At 42.2% G+C, this 22,213-nt stretch overlaps 1 protein-coding gene across 1 annotated transcript in view; it reads left to right on the forward strand.

The window, feature by feature from the left end:
- Positions 1 to 14,194: 14,194 nt before the first annotated feature.
- Positions 14,195 to 22,213, forward strand: part of ST8SIA6 (ST8 alpha-N-acetyl-neuraminide alpha-2,8-sialyltransferase 6) — a 159,718-nt gene continuing 151,699 nt past the window's right edge. The window contains exons 1-2 of the mRNA XM_070382134.1: positions 14,195 to 14,439; positions 14,904 to 15,002. Of these exons, the coding sequence (XP_070238235.1) occupies positions 14,339 to 14,439; positions 14,904 to 15,002 (200 nt within the window). The 5' untranslated portion in view covers positions 14,195 to 14,338. The remainder of the gene's footprint in view (positions 14,440 to 14,903; positions 15,003 to 22,213) is intronic.

The raw sequence follows: 22,213 nt of genomic DNA on the forward strand, positions 1-22,213 counted from the left end.
TGGGGATGGTCTTGATCCCTGTCTCCAGTGCTATGTCACGAACATCCATCTGTAGTTGTGATGTTCAGACTCTCTAATTTTGGGACTCCGGCTTAGTTGCTCTGAAGCATGTGGGACCTTAGTTTCCTGATCAGAGATCAAACCCATGTTCTGTGCATTGCAAGGTGGATTCTTAACCGCTGCTGCTGCTGCTGCTAAGTTGCTTCAGTCGTGTCCGACTCTGTGCGACCCCACAGATGGCAGCCCACCAGGCTCTCCCGTCCCTGGGATTCTCCAGGCAAGAATACTGGAGTGGGTTGCCATTTCCTTCTCCAATGCATGAAAGTGAAAACTGAAAGTGAAGTCACTCAGTCGTGTCCCGTGTCCGACTCTTTGCGACCCCATGGACTGCAGCCTACCAGGCTCCTCTGTCCATGGGAGTTTCCAGGCAAGAGTACTGGAGTGGGTAGCCATTGCCTTCTCCGTCTTAACCACTAGACCACCAGTGAACTCCCTAAACCTGAGAATCTTGAAACCCCAGACTCCCCTAAACTCTCTGGGCTGGCAGAAGAAGCTCCCCACCCCTACCCCACAAGCCTGGTGAGACAGAAATGCTTCATCTTCCCTAGATTCAGGCAGAGACCTCAAGAGAGACAGATACCTCTCATTATGATGTTTTCCTCCTTAAGCTCTGCCCTCACCTCCATCATTGCCTCCAGACTAATAACGAGGGTTAGGTCACAGCATGGCTTAAGCAAGAAAATACAGCCTGTATTTTATATATCAGACAAATTGCAATAACTACTGACAGAAGCCAAGGGAGCACATTTGGGAGTGGATCTTGAAAATGCTGTAGTAGACAGGGCAGAATATACAACTGAAGGGGGGGAATTTATTCATAAAGGAGCACTCTCCTGTGATGTGAAATCCAATGGGGCCTGGGTACCATGGCAGGGCACCTGTCACTCATTCTGTGCCACCTGAAAATGCACGGTGCAACAGATGGATAGTTCACTTTGGAGTCTGCACCTGTGGGTTCACATATTGAAAACTGATCTGTATAAGGAACATCCGCAGATTTTGGTAGCTGCAGGGGTCCTGGAACCAATATCCCTTGGATACTGAAGGACTGCTGTACTGAGACATTCTATGAGGCTCATTGGAAAATCCTTGGCATGATGATACCTACATCCACGGGATCCCCCATCAGCGAGGCATTTTTACACTGGCTTTCTCACCTCTGCCTTACTTTCCCCAGTTTCTCACTCCTGATTCCAGGGATTTACTATTAAACAAACTAGCTGTATAGGAGCTCCTTTCTCAGCTTTACTTTTGGAAATTAAGGAGAAGCACCTGGCCTGAGATAAAGTATTATTTGGAGAATAGGTTCCTTGGATTGATCTACCAATTTTCAGCATATTGGGGAATATTTCATATTCTTTGCATCTACCCTGCTTTGTTTTCCCAACATCTTCTTGTTGTTGTTCAGTTGGGAAGTCATATCTGACTCTTTGTGACCTCATGGACCGCAGCATACCAGGCTTCCCTGTCCTTCACTATCTCCTGGAGTTTCCTCAAACTCATGTCCATTGAGTCAGTGATGCTATCCAGCATCTCATCCTCTGCTGCCCTCTTCTCTTTTTGCCATCAATCTTTCCCAGCATCAGGGTCTTTTTCAGTGAGTCAGCTTTTCTCATCAGGTAGCCAAATATTGGAGCTTTAGCTTTAGCATCAGTCTTTCCAACATCTTAACTTGGATGCTAAACTCACTGGTTTTTCATTTTTTACTTTTGAATGTGTGCATTTAAGGCTGTACATTTCCCTGCTTTCATTACAGACCAGAGTGACCCCATGGACTATAGCCCACCAAGCTCTTCTGTCCATGGGATTCTGCAGGCAGAAATACTGCAGTGGGTTGCCATTCCCTTCTCCAGGGGATCTTCCTGACCCAGGGATCTCACCCAGGTCTCCTGCATTGCAGGTGGATTCTTTACCATCTGAGCCACCAGGGAATCCTTCATATTGGAGAACCGACAATTAACAATGTTGTGATAGTTTCAGGTGGACATCAAAGGGACTCGGTCATACATATACATATATCCATTCTCCCCCAAATTCCCCTCCCATCCAGGCTGCCAAATAGTATTGAGCAAAGTTCCCTGTGCTATACTGTAGGACCTTGTTGGTCATCCATTTTAAATATAACAGTATGTACATATTGATTCCAAACTCCCTAACTATATCTTCCCCCCATCCTTTTCCCTGACAACCATAAGTTTGTTCTCTAAGTCTGTGATTTGTTTTGTAAATAAGTTTATTGGTATCACTTCTTTTTAGATTCCACATATAAGGGATGTCATACCATATTTCTCCTTCTCTGTCTGACTTACTTCACTCACTATGACAATCTCTAGGTTCATCCACGTTGCTGCAAATGGCATTACTTCATTCTTTTTAAAGGCTGAGTAATATTCCATTGTATATATCTATCACATCTTCTTTATCCATTCCTTTGTTGATGGACTTTTAGGTTGCTTCTGTGTCTTGGCTACTGTAAACAGTACTACATCCCACAATTTGGTGTGTTGGCTTTTTACTGATTTTGTCTAAATATATTGAAATTTTAAGATGATTCTTTGACCTATGTATTATTACTATTTGAAAGTGTGTTTAAGTGTAGGGGCAATTTTATAGTCTTTCTGTTATTGGTTTCTAGTTTTCCTGGTTTGCAATCAGAGAATAAGATCTGTGTGATATCCATTCTGTAGAATCTGTCAGAACCTGTATAATGGAATGGAACATGGCCAGTTTTTAGAGGTATTCTGAGTTGGCTTGAGAAGAATGTGTCTTTTTCTGAATTGTGTTGTTCAATCCATTTTTTTTCTCATGTTTTGTCTCCCTGAGAGAAAGATGTGTTGACTGTATCAAATTTGTATACTTTGAAGTTATGTTGCTGTTTAGATTCATAATTTTTATCTGTACCTAGAAAGTTATTATTTTATTTACAATAGCCTACCTTTTATTCTGAAATGATTTTTTTATTTCTAATAATACTTCCTACCTTTGTGTCTGTTTTGTCTGATATTTTTAATTTTTCTTTTGGTTAGTATTTCCTTTGCATATAATTTTACATACTGTTACTTTCATCTTTTCTGTGTCATTTTATTTTACCTAATCTATGAATTTCTGTCTTTTATCTCTAGTTTACGTATATCTATTTTAATGACTGATATGTTTGCATTTATACCATCTTATTTTGTGCTTTATTTTTAACTTTTTGCTTACTTATTTTTACTTACTGTTCTCCACATTCTTTTCCTGTCTTCTGTTGAATGGGTTGATTTTTCTCTATTTTCTTTTCTCCTCCACTGGTTTATGAGTGTTTTTACTTTATAATGGTAGTCTTTTTTTTTTTTCCAGCTTTATTGAGGTATAATTGACAATGTTGTAATACATTTAAAGTGTACAACGTGATGATTTTTAATATATTTTACACCATGAAAGAATCCTCACAATTGAATTAATTAACACACCCATCACTATGGGGTCGCACAGAGTCGGACACAACTGAAGCGACTTAGCAGCAGCACCTCATATATTACATTGGATGTCTTAGCATTTAAACAGTGCAGGGACTTCCTTAGCAGTCCAGTGGTTAAGACTCTGCATTCCAATGTAGGTGGCTTGGTTTCGATTCCTGGTCTGGGAACTAAGATCCCACACAGTGCATGGTGCAGCCAAAAAAATAACACAACATTGTTGTTTAGTTACTCACCTGTGTCCAGCTTTGCGAACCCAGGGACTGCTTCACTCCAGCCTTCCCTATCCTTCACTATCTCCCAGAGCTTGCTCAAACTCATGTCCTTTTTCACCTTCATCAAGAGGCCCTATAGTTCCTCTTTGCTTCTGCGGTAAGGGAGATGTCATCTGCATATCTGAGGTTATTGATATTTCTCCCTGAAATCTTGATTCCAGCTTGTGCTTCATCCAGCCTGGCATTTTGCATGATGTATTCTGCATATAAGTTAAATAAGCAGGGTGACAATATATAGCCTTGATGAACTCCTTTCCCAGTTTTGAACCAGTCTGTTGTTCCATATCTGGTGCTAACTGCTGCTTCTGGACCTGCATGTAGGTTTCTCAGGAGGCAGGTAAGGTGGTCTGGTATTCCCACATCTTTAAGAATTTTATGCACTTTGTTGTGATCCACACAGTCAAAGGCTTTGGTATAGTCGATGAAGCAGAAGTAGATGTTTATCTGGAATTCTCTTGCTTTTCCTCTGATTAAGTGGATGTTGGCAATTTGATCTCTGGTTCGTCTGCCTTTTCCAAATCCAGCTTGAACATCTGAAAGTTCTTGGTTCATGAACTATTGGAGCCTAGCTTGAAAGATTTTGAGCATTACCTTGGTAGCATGTGAAATGAGTACTTGTGCAGTAGTTTGAACATTCTTTGGCATTGCCTTTCTTTGGGATTTGAATGAAAACTGAAATTTTCCAGTCCTATGGCCACTGTTGAGTTATCCAAATTTGCTGGCATATTGAGTGCAGCAGCACTTTAACAGCATTATTTTTTAGGATTTGAAATAGCTCAGGTGGAATTCCAAAACCTCCACTAGCTTTGTTCATAATGATGCTTCCTAAGGCCCACTTGACTTCACATTCCAGGATGTCTGGCTCTAGGTGAGTGATCACACCATCGTGGTTATTTGGGTCATTAAAATCTTCTTTGTATAGTTCTTCTGTGTATTCTTGCCACCTCTTCTTAATATCTTCTGCTTCTGTTAGGTCCTTGCCATTTCTGGTCTTTATTGTGCCCATCTTTGGATGCAATGTTCCCTTGGTATCTCTAATTTTCTTGAGGAGATCTCTAGTCTTTCCCATTCTATTGTTTTCCTTTCTTTTATTTTTTCATTGTTCACTGAGGAAGGCTTTCTTATCTCTCCTTGCTATTCTTTGGAACTCTGCATTCAAATGGGCATATCTTTCCTTCTCCTCTTTGCCTTTCACTTCTCTTCTTTTCATAGCTATTTGTAACACCTCTAAGACAACCGTTTTGCCTTTTTTCATTTCTTTTTCTTTGGGATGTTTTTGATCACTGCATCCTGTACACTGTCATGAACCTCCGTCCATAGTTCTTCAGGTTCTCTATCAGCTCTAATCCCTTGAATCTATTTCTCACTTCCACTTTATAATCATAGGGATTTGACTTAGGTCATACTTGAATGGTCTACTGGTTTTCCCTATCTTCTTCAATTCAAGTCTGAATTTTGCAATAAGAGGCTCATGATCTGAGCTACAGTCAGCTCCAGGTCTTGTTTTTGCTGACTGTATAGAGCTTCTCCATCTTTGGCTGCAAAGAATATAATCAATCTGATTTCAATATTGACCATCTGGTGATGTCCATGTGTAGAGTCATCTCTTGTGTTGTTGGAACATAACATAAAATAAATAGTACATATTTGACGTAACAATATATAAAAGTAGTTACTATTTCTACTGATCTTCTGAATAAGACAAGGAGTTGGCATGCTTTAACTCTTATAGCTCCTGTTTTTTTCTTGTTATCATTGTCTGTTACTTTGGTCCAGTCTTGTTTTATTTTGCCCCTTTCGGTTGTATTTTCTGCAATTGTCATCAGCCTAATCTCTGTGACACTAATTCAGATTTTTGCACCTAAATTCTCTTCCTCAGTCTTCCAAAGGTAGTTCTAAGTTCTGCAATGGTTTTTTGGTTTTGTTTTCTTACTGTCATCAGCTTGCTTTTCTTCCTAATCCCTTACTATCTTGTCTTTCAATTCTTAATTCTTCTTTGGGTCCTTCTTTCATGGTGCTTACATTATATTTCATTTTTCTGGGGAGTACAAAGTGATCCTTGCTTAAATATTCTGCTGTTTTCTATAGTAAGTCTTTCCAATATGTATTCTTCATTTGCTTTTCTGTTGGTTACATTGCTTTTCATTCATCGTATATTTTGCAGAACTTTTGCATGATTTTTCTTCTGCTTACTCATCTTTGAAATAAATTATGCCTGTTTCTTTCTGCTACTTGCCAGGAATATTGTGAAAATCTTCGGTAGTTCTTCCTTTTTATTTGCCTACTTGTGAAAATTTAGTTTTGCATTAAAGGCTTGCTATGGGATATTTTGGCTGCGCTTTGCTGGAGCGGCCATGAAGAGATATCCCACACCCAAGGTAAGAGAAACCCAAGTAAGACGGTAGGTATTGCAAGAGGGCATCAGAGGGCTAACACACTGAAACCATACTCACAGAAAACTAGTCAATCTAATCACACTAGGACCACAGCCTTGTCTAACTCAATGAAACTAAGCCATGCCCGTAGGGCAACCCATGATGGGTGGGTCATGGTGGAGACATCTGACAGAATGTGGTCCACTGGAGAAGGGAATGGCAAACCACTTCAGTATTCTTGCCTTGAGAATCCCATGAACAGTATGAAAAGGCAAAATGATAGGATACTGAAAGAGAAACTCCCCAGGTCAGTAGGTGCCCAATATGCTACTGGAGATCAGTGGAGAAATAACTCCAGAAAGAATGAAGGGATGAAGCCAAAGCAAAAACAATACCCAGCTGTGGATGTGACTGGTGATAGAAGCAAGGTCCGATGCTGTAAAGAGCAATATTGCATAGGAACCTGGAATGTCAGGTCCATGAATCAAGGTAAATTGGAAGTGGTCAAACAAGAGATGGCAAGAGTGAATGTCGACATTCTAGGAATCAGCTAACTGAAATGGACTGGAATGGGTGAATTTAAATCAGATGACCATTATATCTACTGCTATGGGCAGGATTCCCTCAGAAGAAATGGAGTAGCCATCATGGTCAACAAAAGAGTCCGAAATGCAGTACTTGGATGCAATCTCAAAAACGACAGAATGATCTCTGTTCGTCTCCAAGGCAAACCATTCAATATCACAGTAATCCAAGTCTATGCCCCAACCAGTAATGCTGAAGAAGCTGAAGTTGAACAGTTCTATGAAGACCTACAAGACCTTTTAGAACTAACATCCAAAAAAGATGTCCTTTTCATTATAGGGGACTGGAATGCAAAAGTAGGAAGTCAAGAAACACCTGGAGTAACAGGCAAATTTGGCCTTGGAATACGGAATGAAGCAGGGCAAAGACCAATAGAGTTTTGCCAAGAAAATGCACTGGTCATAACAAACACCCTCTTCCAACAACACAAGAGAAGACTCTATACATGGACATCACCAGATGGTCAACACCGAAATCAGATTGATTATATTCTTTGCAGCCAAAGATGGAGAAGCTCTATACAGTCAGCAAAAACAAGACCATGAGCTGACTGTGGCTCAGACCATGAACTCCTTATTGCCAAATTCAGACTTAAATTGAAGAAAGTAGGGAAAACCACTAGACCATTCAGGTATGACCTACATCAAATCCCTTATGATTATACAGTGGAAGTGAGAAATAGATTTAAGGGCCTAGATCTGATAGATAGAGTGCGTGATGAACTATGGAATGAGGTTCATAACATTGTACAGGAGACAGGGATCAAGACCATCCCCATAGAAAAGAAATGCAAAAAAGCAAAATGGCTGTCTTGGGAGGCCTTACAAATAGCTGTGAAAAGAAGAGAAGTGAAAAGCAAAGGAGCAAAGGAAAGATATAAACATCTGAATGCAGAGTTCCAAAGAATAGCAAGAAGAGATAAGAAAGCCTTCTTCAGCGATCAATGCAAAGAAATAGAGGAAAACAACAGAATGGAAAAGACTAGGGATCTCTTCAAGAAAATCAGAGATACCAAGGGAACATTTCATGCAAAGATGGGCTTGATAAAGGACAGAAATGGTATGGACCTAACAGAAGCAGAAGATATTAAGAAGAGATGGCAAGAATACACAGAAGAACTGTACAAAAAAGATCTTCACAACCCAGATAATCACGATGGTGTGATCACTGACCTAGAGCCAGACATCCTGGAATGTGAAGTCAAGTGGGCCTTAGAAAGCATCACTATGAACAAAGCTAGTGGAGGTGATGGAATTCCAGTTGAGCTATTCCAAATCCTGAAAGATGATGCTGTGAAAGTGCTGCACTCAATATGCCAGCAAATTTGGAAAACTCAGCAGTGGCCACAGGACTGGAAAAGGTCAGTTTTCATTCCAATCCCAAAGAAAGGCAATGCCAAAGAATGCTCAAACTACTGCACAATTGCACTCATCTCACATGCTAGTAAAGTAATGTTCAAAATTCTCCAAGCCAGGCTTCAACAATACGTGAACCATGAACTTCCAGATGTTCAAGCTGGTTTTAGAAAAGGCAGAGGAACCAGACATCAAGTTGCCAACATCCACTGGATCATGGAAAAAGCAAGAGAGTTCCAGAAAAGCATCTATTTCTGCTTTATTGACTATGCCAAAGCCTTTGACTGTGTGGATCACAATAAACTGTGGAAATTTCTTCAAGAGATGGGAATACCAACCACCTGACCTGCCTCTTGGGAAATTTGTATGCAGGTCAGGAAGCAACAGTTAGAACTGGACATGGAACAACAGACCGGTTCCAAATCAGGAAAGGAGTACGTCAAGGCTGTATATTGTCACCCTGTTTATTTAACTTATATGCAGAGTACATCATAAGAAACGCTGGACTGGAAGAAGCACAAGCTGGAATCAAGATTGCCGGGAGAAATATCAATAACCTCAGATATGCAGATGACACCACCCTTATGGCAGACAGTGAAGAGGAACTAAAAAGTCTCTTGATGAAAGTGAAAGTGGAGAGTGAAAAAGTGGGCTTAAAGCTCAACATTCAGAAAACGAAGATCATGGCATCCGGTCCCACCACTTCATGGGAAATAGATGGGGAAACAGTGGAAACAGTGTCAGACTTTATTTTTCTGGACTCCAAAATCACTACAGATGGTGACTGCAGCCATGAAATTAAAAGATACTTACTCCTTGGAAGGAAAGTTATGACCAACCTAGATAGCATATTCAAAAGCAGAGACATTACTTTGCCAACAAAGATTCGTCTAGTCAAGGCTATGGTTTTTCCTGTGGTCATGTATGGATGTGAGAGTTGGACTGTGAAGAAGGCTGAGGGCTGAAGAATTGATGCTTTTGAAGTGTGGTGTTGGAGAAGACTCTTGAGAGTCCCTTGGACTGCAAGGAGATCCAACCAGTCCATTCTGAAGGAGATCAGCCCTGGGATTTCTTTGGAAGAAATGAAAGCTGAAACTCCAGTACTTTGGCCACCTCATACGAAGAGTTATGGAAAAGACTTTGATGCTGGGAGGGATTGGGGGCAGGAGGAGAAGGGGACAACAGAGGTTGAGATGGCTGAATGGCATCACTGACTCGATGGACGTGAGTCTGAGTGAACTCCGGGAGTTGGTGTTGGACAGGGAGGCCTGGCGTGCTGCGATTCATGGGGTCGCAAAGAGTCAGACACGACTGAGTGACTGATCTGATCTGATCTGATTGGATATTTTTGTTTCATTTTTATCTGCTTGTAGTTTAGGTTGTATGGAATGTAGAGGTAGGGAAGAGAAACTGAGGACAGGAATATGACTGGTTTGGCACATATAACATCCACCCTCCAATTCTGTTGAAACTCCTGGAGTTCTACCCAGCTTTACAAACTCTGAAATTAGGCAGGATAATCAGTGTTTCAAGAACCATTTATTTATTGAACATTCATTTTTCTTTAGTAAAGTGATTTTAATCATTAGTGAGAAAATTCTTTTTTATCATCTCTTTAAAATTAGCTCTACCTAGGGACTTCTGGTGGTCCAGTGGTTAAGACTTCACCTTCCAATGCAGGGGGTATGGGTTTCATCCCTGGTTAAGGAGCTAAGATACCACTTGCCTCATGGACAAAAAGCCATAAACATAAAACAGAAGCAATATTGCAACAAATTCAATAAAGACTTTAAAAAAAGATTATCACTGACTCTAGGTCATCATTCCTAGATGTAATGACTAGAAAGCTGTGTTCAATGCAAGCAGAAATACTGGTCACCATCTCTCTTTTAACTCAGTAGCCCTGGTCAACCCCACTGTTGGCTGCTTATTTTTGTTGGGTCCTACTCCCAGCCTTTCTTTGTCTAAACTGAGTACTAGTAAAACCTTCAAAACCTTCTCCATTTCTTTTCTACAAATGTAAGTCATAAATAGGGGAGCTGAGTCTTGAACTTAGTATTCTTGTCCAATTAGTTCATCTTTAGCAGGCATTCTTGGGGGCTCATGGAATGGGATTGTGGCCATTTTATAGTTTCAGGATAAATGCAGAGTTTTATCTCTCTTTTTTTGGTCCTTTATGACCTTTTACTGGAGAAGGGAATGGCAATCCATTTCAGTATTCTTGCTGGAGAATTCCATGGACAGAGGAGCCTGGCCACTTACAGTCCATAGGGTCGCAAAGAGTTGGACACAACTGAGTGACTAACATGCAGACACACACATGACCTTTTAAGTGGATTTCAGGGAAATAATTTTTAGAAGTTTAGATACTTTTCATATTAAATTCTATTTTTTACTGTGAATAATAACTTTTGGGAGTAGTTTTAGTTGTACTACAAATTGCTTTATATATATATATATATATATATATATATATATAACCTAAATGTCATTTGTATATCATCCTAAGTATTCTTATCTTTAAAGTTAAAATGACTTTATATATGGAATTGCTTTGATATTTAAAATATTCAATTAGTAATAGGAAAAATCTACAATAAAATATATTTGAAAATATAGCTCCCTCCACAAGGTTGTTGACTTCTTGAAGTTATTTCTACTTTTATTTATATCCTCGGATTTGTCAAAAATATATAGCCTTGCTGTCCTTATGAGTTCCCTCCCCCAAGGAGTAGTTTAATATTTATGAATCTGCCATTGTCCTGCAGTCCTCACAAATCTCTAAAATTACTAAAACCAATCAAGCAGCCTGAAGACATCAGAAACCATCTTTTCTAGACAGGGAGATAAAAATGTCACCCAAATGAAGGAAAAATTCTTTGCCACATCAATTTTCCGTGTTTCTCAAGGCACTCTTTCCTTCCCTTCTATTGAAAGTTTCCATTTGTGTATTCCAGTAGATGTAATAGACACTTGATAGTTGGGATTTTTCATGAATCCTCAAATCCATGCAGAGAAAAATACTTAAAACCCTACACCCCAAAATGAGAAACAACTTCCAGAAAGATTTTCAATGACTGGGACATTTTTTATAAATCAAAACTCCCCCATCATTTTTATAAGTTATTTGATGAACGTAAAGGCACTTGTAATGATGAATTTAAAAATAACAAAGGCAAAGCTGGGTAAACTGGGAGAGGAAGATAGGTTCATGCACCAGCCTGGGCTTCTGCAACTCACCTTGAGTTTCTAAGGGTTTGGATCTTTGGGGCTGCTGATCAAATCTGTGACTGTTGTCACCAAATGTACATACTCCCAGTTTTGGTTCTGTGGCTGATAATATTTAAGGAATCATGTTTTTGTCAGGTTCTTTGATCTCTCAAGGATAAGCAAGATAATTCATATTTTACCAACCAAAGTCTTCAATTACAAACCTGGTGGTAAAGATCCCTACTGTCAAATTTTAACACTTGGTTCAGAATTCCCATTGCAAATTTACACTTGGTTTTCCAATTAAAATGGGCTTTTGTGAGTCCCCTGCTGATAACCATTGGCTTGATAAAAAGTAACTTCATTTGCAGCAAGGGTGTTTAGGGAGCCCAGTGCAAGGCTGACTCTTCTGCTGTTGCCTTGAGCCCAGCTGTGCTGAAATATTAAACTTTAGTAAATTAGGTGAAATTGCAGCTTCCTGGCTGATACAATAATGCCCTTTACTTTTTTTCTGCAAGCCATCTTCAGTGTGAGCTGTCTGCACAATTCTGCTCTAAGAGAAAGAAAATTCAGACTATCTTCCAAATCCAGACAACTTTTCCATTTTCAAGTTAATTGTGCCCTATTGTACTTATCTAATAATGCATGAACTTTCAAACACATATAATTGGATTATTATTCTAGCACTATCTGAAGATGGCATTATTTTATCGTGTCATCCTCAGATAAGCAGCTAGATCCCTGAAGACCCCTAAGATATCAGTCTTAAGTCACAGGAGCAACTTTTTCTTTATTGATCGAACATATTTTAACAGCAATAGCGTTCTATGGAAGGAAATCCTGTTTCTATTAATAGTCACATTCATCTTCAGATTTTTTTCTTTTTTTCTTTAAGAAAAGCATGAATTCTGAGGTGTTTTATATGTTGACCACACATTTATCGATCAACTATTATGTGGAAAGTTCTGGTGTGTTTTCACCCAAGCATTTTTAATTGGAGTAAATGCAGAATTAGTAGAAAGGAAGTAGGCAGCCTTGCATTTCTCTTCTTGATACATGTTGTGATTTCTCCTGTGATGAAATCACTGGCGACAGCTTTATTGAGCTGTCTGAGCTACTGGCTTCTTAGAGGCTCTCACATTGGTTTTTCAGGTTAAGACCTTATGCCTCTAGGAGAGTCCAGTTGAAATATATTTTTTGTTTTTTGGGAAAGTTAATGCACTAAAACCTATGAAAGCACTTTTATCAAGGTCTTCACAGGATTGTAGAGGTCAAGAGTTGCTGTTGGGAAAAATCTCAAATATATATAGAAGCAGACTGAATAGTCCATTGAGCCCCTGTATAACCACTACGGGGTTTAGGGTTTATAGATGTTCTTCGAGTTCAAAGTCAGGGCAGCCTGAACAGGAGGGGAGTTTGGAGGAGAACTGGATACATGTATATGTATGGCTGTCCACCTGAAACTATCACAACATTGTTAATTGGCTATACTCCAATACAAAATAAAAAGTTGAAAAAAGAGAGAGTTCGGCATCAGGAGCAAAACCCAGGGAGGTTGCAAAGTACGGCTTGGGGCCACGTGCAGACAGGATAGTTTAGGGTCTAAAAAGTAATTAATGGTCTACCCTTAATAAATAGCCGGGAAACCATACTATCTCACATTGTCAGGAGTTCACTCTTTTCTGCTGCTGCAGCTGCTAGGTCGCTTCAGTAGTGTCCGACTCTGCGCGACCCCATAGAGGGCAGCCCACCAGGCTCCTCTGTCCCTGGGGTTCTCCAGGCAAGAAGAACACTGGAGTGGGTTGCCATTTCCTTCTCCAACGCATGAAAGTGAAAAGTGAAAGTGAAGTCGCTTAGTCGTGCCTGACTCTTAGTGACCCCATGGACTGCAGCCCACCAGGCTCCTCCGTCCATGGGATTTTCCAGGCAAGAGTACTGGAGTGGGGTGCCATTGCCTTCTCCATCACTCTTTTCTAGTACACGATATACTAACTAATCAATGATATGCTAACCAGTATGATCCAGCCCAATATTAATTACAGCGGGAATCTGCCAACTTTTTCTGAAAAAGGCCAGATAGCCAATAGTTTAGGCACTGTGGGCCGTGTGATCTTTGGGTCCACGACTCAGTTTTGCCTTTGAAGCGCAAAAGCGGTCCTAGATCCATGCAGTCACACACACATAATACAGAGGAATGGACAAAAAGAATGAAACTTCACCAAAACGGGCCGGGGAAGAATTTGGCCTGCGGTCGGTAGTTTGCCGGATCCCTAAAGATTGCCTGGTCCCTGGAAATCCATTCGCCGTGCATCTGAATCTGCCTTCAAACACCTGGAGGCTCCTCTCAAGTGCCCAGCAGCCTCTCCGCGTGGGACGATCCCGCAGAGCGACTACAGTTTGCAAAGTTTTTGAAGTGGGCCCTTTCCTGTCTCCTCTTCTGCCTCTCGGAACCGCAGCCCTCCTCCGCAGGGGCGCAGAGCCAAGTGCGGTCAGCCCTAGTGGGCTGCGTGGGCATCGGGGAAGAGCGTACGACCGCTCGGGGGCAGGTGAGGGCGCACAAAAGTTGGAGCCCAATCAGCGAGGCGTCCAGCTCCCGAGCCCCAACCTTCAGGTGACCCCGCGCGGCGGCGGCAGAAGCAGCGGCGGCGGCGGAGGCGACCAGCGCCCGCAGCAGCTCGGAGCGCCTTCGGGAGAAGAGGCGAGCCGAGCGCCGCTTCACCGCCAGCCAAGCGCCGGACGCCGACAGCGATCCGGGCTGGGAGGGAGCCGGGGGCGAGCTGGGACGTGGCTGCCACCTCCGCCCGCAGACGCCGGGCGGGCCCGGCCGGTGGCGCCTGAGAGTGCGGGCCCGCGGCGCGCGCCCCCGCCTCCCCTCCGCGCCGCCCTGAACGCTGGAGGTGTGCGTGGCTGCGGCGGCAGCGGCTGCGGCGGCAGCAGCAGGAGCCGCGAGTCGGGGCCGCCCGGGCTGTGCTTCGCCGGGGCAGCAGCGGCGGTGGCTGCGACCGCGCCGGTGGTTCAGGATGCGGCCGGGGGGCGCATTGTTCGCCCTGCTCGCCAGCCTGCTGCTGCTGCTGCTGCTTCGCCTGCTCTGGTGCTGGACCGACGCGCCCGCCCGTTCCAGGTACCCACTCGCCCGCCGCGCTCGGGCCGCCCCGCGTGCCGCGCACCTGGGGACCCTAGCCGCTCCGCCACTCCTCTTGGGTGCGCAGACTTTGGCCGGCTGCGAGGACTAGTCGACGGGCAGCGGCGGCCTAGGGGTGGGGTGGGACGGGGAGTCCGGGAGGCAGCGCCGGATGAGTGGGAGGTGTCGCAGGGGCGACCCTAGCACCGACTGGACACCGACTAGGGCGGAAGGGAACCGGCCAGGGTGGCGAGGGAGCTGCGGAGCCGGACTTGCCGTCGGGTCACCCGAGCTCTCCCTTCTTTCTCTTCCTTCCCGCCCTGAGCCGCTTCAAACTCCGGGGTTGGGAAGCTGCGCCGCGCGAGCCAGGGTTCGCTAGGATGCCCTGGCCGCCTGGCTGCGAGCGCGATGCTGAGCCCGGCTGCCAACTGCTCCTCAACTTAGTTTTCTTCACGGTTGTGCAGGTTCTTGGTGGAAGAAAGCAGGGAGGCCACCCACAGCAGCCCCGCTGCTCCAAGAAAGCTCCGGAGCTCGGCGACCCTGCCCCCGCGCACGGGGAACAGGTATCCGCGGCTCGGGGATGGGGCGCGGCTGCACCCGCAGGACTCGCTTGGGAGTTGTCTGCTTGGGACCACACGATTGTGTGGATTTGTGTGTGTGTGTGTGAGAGAGAGAGAGAGAGAGAGAGACAGAGAGAGAAAGGATGCGTGTGCATACACGCGAGTGTAACTATCACACTCGCTCGACCTCCCCTGTAAAGCCTGTCCCTCCGTGTGGATGTTCATCGAACCAAGGGAGATATGAAAACAGCTGCACTTTTAAAAATGGGTGCCGAGTTCCCCTCGCGATAATGGTGTGTCGAAAACCCGGAGAAGCAGCTCAACCTGTGTGTTGAAGGATTTGGTTGGTTTGCTTTCTCTCTTCCTGCTTTCAAGTGCACGGGTGTGAGATTCACGTTTGGGAGCACAGAATTCTGTGCTCAGTGTTGGGAATGTTTTTGTCCTTAGTGAATGGAGACTTTTTTTTTTAAACCCCTTTGGACTCTCAGAAGTATATATTCATGTGCAATGATTATTTGAATTTTATCGGGGTTTTTTTTGCCTATTATAAAAGTAATCCATTCTTAGTGCAGATAGTTAGATGATATGAGAAACGTATTTAAAAATATTCACTCAGAGTTCCACCATACAGAGATCACATTAAGGTTTTGGTCTATATTCTTCTAGTAGTTTTTCTCATGTACACACGTTTTTGAAATATACTTAAGATTGTATATTGTATTTTGTTCTGCCTTTTTCCCCTAAAAAATCATATACATATGCATGTCATTTATTTTTTTGCAAAGCGTTGCTTTTAATTGTTGCGTAATTTATCATATGAATGTGCCATAATCTGTTTTTTAGTCATTTAGATTGGTTTCTGTTTTGTTGGCTATTAATAATTCTATGAAGTACATCTCTGTATGTAAATCTATATATTCATTTTCAGTTCTTCAGGATGGACTGATACAAGCTGAATGATTGGGTCATTTAGTATGTGCATTTTAGGTTCTAAATATTAATACCTTTGGCCAGTTGCTTCCTGGATGAGTTGAATCAGTTTACATTTTCACCAGCAGACTCTCCTGCTTTGAGCCTCAGCCTTGCTAGTAATTTGGGGGCAATTTTGTATACTGTCTCTTTTCGTCTGTGTATCTCTTTTGAATGCCTTTTCCTCTATGTATGTTTCTGTATGTCCTTGCCTCCCAGACCATCTTAATCTTCTGATTAGGTGACTTAAGGTTTTCCTGTGGGCTTTGCAGGCAGCGCTAGTGGTAAAGAACCTGCCTGCCAATGCAGGAGACATAAGAGTTGCAGGTTTGGTCCCTGGGTTGGGAAGGTCTCCTGGAGGCAGGCATGGCAACCCACCCCAGTATTCTTGCCTGGAGAATCCCATGGACAGAGGAACCAAAGGGCTACGGTCCATAGGGTTGCAAAGCGTTGGATTCAACCTAAGTGACTTAGCACAGACGCCAGCACTTGCAAGGTTCCCATGTAGTTCTGCATGAGCATCAGAAGGGTCTGGGGAGCCAGGAAGAAATTTTTGAATTGCAGAACAGCACTGATTCCTGCAATCCTCCTATTGGAATTTCACAGCATATCAGAGGCACCAAAAAATCCTGGAGTAACAAAGCTTTAGAGAAAAATATTGGCCTTTAGTTTTATTTGTTGAAGGGTTGCATATTATAGGTAGCAGTTTTCCAGTGAATTGGGGAGCATTTTCCGAGTCCTATTAGAGTTATATATTCTGGCGTTGTCCCTTGAGATAAGTTAGAAAGAATGTACTAATTAAGTCATCTGGTCATAGCCCTTTTTTGAGGTAATTCTTTGATGAATTTTTCAGCTTCTGTTGAAGTACTTCTTTTCTGTCTGGCATACTTCTTGAGCTAATATAGGTAATTCATATTTTTTTCGGAATGTGGTCCATTCTATTAAAATTTTAAAATTGGTACCAATCTGTTGTATTTTTAAAAACCTGTCTTTTGATCTGTTTTATATCATCTTTATCACTTATGATTCATTATTTATGTGGCAGGGATACAAATTTTAATCCATACTACTTGGTTATGTAGAGAAATTGTAATTTCTTGATTTTTTTCTGTAGCTGATCAGATCTTCTCCCATGAACCCCAACTGTAGGAATATGTATAAGTAATAATATAATACTACTAAAAGCAATCAGGATAGCCAGCACTTATTGAACCCTTATTATAAACACTGATCTAAGTATTGCTTGGCCAATAAATTTGTTTGTGTTGGAAAACATAAACAAACTTTTTGGCCAATCCAGTACTTTATATTTATAGCTCACTTAATCTTTAAAAAAATGCTGAGAAAAACTCTTATAATCCCTATTTTATAGATAAGTGCCGACTTAAAAAAATGCACAATGTGAGAGTTGCAACTTAAGCTTTATTTGGGGCAATACGAGGACTGCAGCCCAAGAGACAGCACCTCAGATTGCTCTGAGAAACTGCTTCAAAGAGATGGGGGGCGGGGGAGGACAGAATATATGTGATCTTGGTAAAGGGGGAGTACATGCAATCAAGCACATTTATTTTTTAGAAGGTTTCTGCTGGTCCCATGAAGCTTCTGCTAGTCATGAGAAACAGTTGTCACCATCAAGGATTAGTGTTTTTAAAGATATGAAAAGTACTCTGTGCTTCCAGGAAACTGGCAGGACAGGTCTTCAAACAGTTAGATATTCTCAAGAGCTGATTTTAAGAACCCGAGATGTAAGAATTGGGCTCATAAAATCAGCTCTTGAGAATATCTAACTGTTTGAAGACCTGTCCTGCCAGTTTCCTGGAAGCACAGAGTGCCTCATTCCTGCTCTCCACCCTGAACTCCTTCAGGGTGTATTGGAGGTCACCAGCTCCTGCAGCACATGATTTAATCCTTGTAGAGGTAGGTGGCAAGCACCCAGGGCAAATGCCAATTTGTGGTCAACATAAGGAAACTGAGGTGCAGGGAGACAGAATAAACGGCCCAAATTCAGAGTTGACAAACTGGACCCAGGAGTCATATCCAGGCCATGTGGATCCAGACCCCTACACTTAATCACCCTGCTGTGTAGTCTTTCACAGGTGCTGGGCAAGATAGAGTGTGTGTGTGTGTGTGTGTGTGTGTGTTTGTGTGTGTGTGTGTGTGTCCAGGTTAAAGCTTAGTCAGGTGTGCCAACTTAAACAACTCTTTCTGGTATGATTATTCTCTTTGGGAGCAAACTCAGATTATTTTCACTAACCTTTCTTCTCATTTTAAACTGTTTATTTGATTATTTTCTTTATTTGGCTACACTGGCTCTGATTGCAGAATGTGGGATCTTTAGTTGCAGCATGTGGGATCTAGTTCTGTGACTAGGGATGGAATCCAGGCATGTTGCATTGGAAGCTCGGAGTCTTAGCTACCGGACCACTAGGGAAGTCCCTTCACCATCTCTTGTTACTTTAAGATGGTACCCTGATCTAGGGGGGAGAGGGCTTCCCTGATAGGTTAGTTGGTAAAGAATCTGCCTGTAATGCAGGAGACCCTGGTTCAATTCCTGGGTCAGAAAGATCCTCTAAAAAAGGGATAGGCTGCCCACTCCAGTGTTCTTGGGCTTCCTTGGTGGCTCAGCTGGTAAAGAATCTACCTGTAATATGGGAGACCTGGGTTTGCTCCCTGGATTGGGAAGATCCCCTGGAGAAGGAAAAGGCTACCCACTTCGGTATTCTGGCCTGGAGAATTCCATGGACTGTATAGTGCATGGGGTCACAAAAAGTCAGACATGACTGAGTGACTTTCAGAAAAAAGTGGGGGGGAGATGGGCCGAGGTGGTGTGGTGGTAGAGTTAAGAGGTGGGTTTCATGATCAGGGTATCCTTTGACTCCTTTGTTCTCCAAGGGGATGTTGTCCATTTCCCATCTGTTGGCTGAGTACTCTGATGATAGCCTGTGATGAAAGCTGCAGTTCGTGGTTCATTCTTTTCAGGCATTCCACCTGTTGGTACTCTCCACTGTCTTGGCTTCCCCTGAGCTCCTATGAATGCTACATTTCAGGGATCCAGTGAAGATTCTCTTTTAGTTCCATCCTCAGTTGTACTGTGCAACGTTTGCTATGATGCTGCCTCACCCAGCTCTGGCTGGCTAGCTCCAGCCAATCTCCCCACTATTTGGGGGCCCATCTGGAGAAGGAAATGGCAACCCACTCCAGTATTCTTGCCTGGAGAATGCCATGGACAGAGGAGCCTGGCAGGCTACAGTCTATGGGGTTGCAAGAGTCGGACACGACTTAGCAACTAAACCACTACCACCTAAACATACAAGGACCAAAGTTGGCTCAGGAAAAACTAAGTATCAGGATCTACCTCTTCTTGCCCCACAAAGTGGATGTGACCCTATTTTAATTTCAGGATGGAAGAGTGCCAAAGAAGTGATCTATTCCAGAGTCCTAATTAGGGGAGGAGACAAAGCTCTATCTACCCTTCTTGTTACTCTCCCCTTTCTCTCTCCAAGCCAAGCCTTTCTTTTTCCTTTCTTTCTCCTCTTTCCATCTTTGCTGTAGGCTGGAAAGTGCTGTCTTCCCCAACATTGTATTGTCTTTCTCTTTTCCTGATGCATACCTCCAGGTCTGTCTCAAACCTAAGCTCAAGGGTGAATTGTGGGGACTGGGAGTTAAAAAAAAATTGGGAAAGCTCCAGGAGCTGAGTCTTCCAGGTAAGGTAGTTAATATCTAAAAAGACATAATGGGAGGAATGTAGGAAATCTTTTCTTGGGACTATGCTGCTACTGCTAAGTCGCTTCAGTTGTGTCCGACTCTGCGCGACCCCATAGACGGCAGCCCATCAGGCTTTCCCGTCCCTGGGATTCTCCAGGCAAGAACACTGGAGTGGGTTGCCATTTCCTTCTCCAATGCATGAAAGTGAAAAGTGAAAATGAAGTTGCTCAGTCGTGTCTGACTCTTCACAACCCCATGGACTGCAGCCTACCAGGCTCCTCTGTCCATGGGATTTTCTAGGCAAAAGTACTGGAATGGGGTGCCATTGCCTTCTCTGAATATGTGTCTACATACTCCCTATCCATAAATCTAACAACTTGGTGATTGCTTATAATGAACCTCACTTGTGCAGCATTGGATAAATGTAGATCTTTATTTAATGGCATAATTCTCACCAATTCACATAATTTTTTTTCTGAGTTATAATGTCTAGTGATTCATTTATTGATTTCTGTATATAACTAGGGATGAAATACAAATCCTATTTTGTGCAAAGCTGAATATTACCTTATTCGTTCTCTTTTTATCCTTTCAGGAAAAAATCTATATCTCTTTGTAGTCCCCCAAAGAGTGTTTCAAAATAGCTAGGGAAAAGTCATGTCAAAGTCAGAAAGACAAAGGAGAAAAATACACTAATAATTTTCAAAATATGACCCTATCACAATGGATTGTTTCTCTTTCTAATAAACTTTGTCAGTATGTGTCATTGGTTTGTTTGTTTGTTTAGACAACCAGCTCTTGGATTTATTTCTCAATTCTGATCTATTTCCATGTTCTGTTTCCTTTGTGGAGTTTTGTTTTCTTTGTGTTATTTTTATCTTTTAAAATATCATTCCTTTCTTTCCCCCAATTTACTATTTTGAAATGAATGCTTAATTTATAGATCTTTCATTTTTTCTTTGTAACAAACATATTTGCTACTATGAATTTTCCTTTGAATGCAGCTTTGCATCTGTTCTTTAAGTTTGGATCCTTACTGTTTAGGTTTTTAAAACTATATTCTAAATTGTTTCTAGTTACATTAGAACATTTAAATTTTACCTCCATAGTTATTTAGGAGAGTACTCTCCCCCGCCCCTCAACCCTACCTCACCGCCCAGAGGAACAATTCTAACTTCCTTCAAGAACTTTTCCTTTGAATTCACAATTTGGCTGTTTGGTGCAAAAACCCTGTTAACCTGTCTTTTGGGAGAGTACTTTTACATTTCCAAGTGATTGGAATTTTTTTCTTAAATATTAATTTAATATGTGTTCTTAAATAATATTAGTTTCATTTTTGATTATGAAAGAAGCCAAATAAAACCCTGCCATAATATTATAAGTGAGCTCCCAAATATTCAATCATTAGGAATGAGAGATTGGATTATTGTGACATTGATGACATGGCCAAAACAAGTGTATATAACTGGCTGGCTTGAAATTCCAGGGTTCCTTCATGGGAGCTATCTAGGTCCCAGTTGTGGTTTGGCATCTTTTAGTGGCAGTGTCCATATTTTTGGCTTTAATATCCATGCTGATGATTCAGGATCCTGTGACTGGCTAAGACTTTCTGGATAGAAGCCACTATTACAGGATTAGTCTATGAATCCTCCAGTAATGTGGGGACCCCACTTCCACTTCTCTACTTTTCTAGAGAGGTTTTTCTTTGTACTCCCTGTGACTCTTTCTCCCTGCAGTAGAACTTGACTTGTCCCTGTTTGAGAACTGAGGTTCAGTAAAAGACAGACATCAAAAGTCAGTCGTGTTATATCCCAATTCTTATTATTGTAGGAGCATTACTGTGGAGATTATTATTTGGTTGTATGGTTTTAGATATGTACACCAAAAAGGAAAACTGCTTGTCATTTCAGTGTGATAAAGATGCTAGATTCATATTTTCATAACTTTGTATGCACATAACTAGTAATTTTGCTCTGCATATTTTGGTATGTGTTAGTAACTTTTTAAACAACATCTGAACTTTTCTTCATGTCATTAGTATTCTTTGGCAATGTAATTTTTAGAGCATGGTATTCAAACATATGCATGTGCTGTAATTTATTTATTCTTCCCTTTTGTATATTTCAGTTGTTTATTATTTTTGATTTTGATGTGTATTTTAATATGAAATTAGAGTACACATCAGTTTATAGCCTCTAAATTTATAGCCTTACACGCTATATTGATTATTGAGATGAATTCCTAAAAGTGAAGTTCAGTTCAGTTCAGTCGCTGAGTCATGTCTGACTCTTTACGACCCCATGAATTGCAGCACGCCAGGCCTCCCTGTCCATCACCAACTCCCAGAGTTTACCCAAACTCATGTCCATCGAGTCGGTGATGCCATCCAGCCATCTCATCCTCTGTCGTCTCCTTCTCCTCCTGCCCCCAGTCCCTCCCAGCATCAGGGTCTTTTCCAATGAGTCAACTCTTTGCATGAAGTGGCCAAAGTATTGGAGTTTCAGCCTCAGCATCAGTCCTTCCAATGAACACCCAGGACT

The sequence above is a fragment of the Bos mutus genome, chromosome 13 (assembly GCF_027580195.1).
Source record: "Bos mutus isolate GX-2022 chromosome 13, NWIPB_WYAK_1.1, whole genome shotgun sequence".
Lineage (NCBI taxonomy): Eukaryota > Metazoa > Chordata > Mammalia > Artiodactyla > Bovidae > Bos > Bos mutus.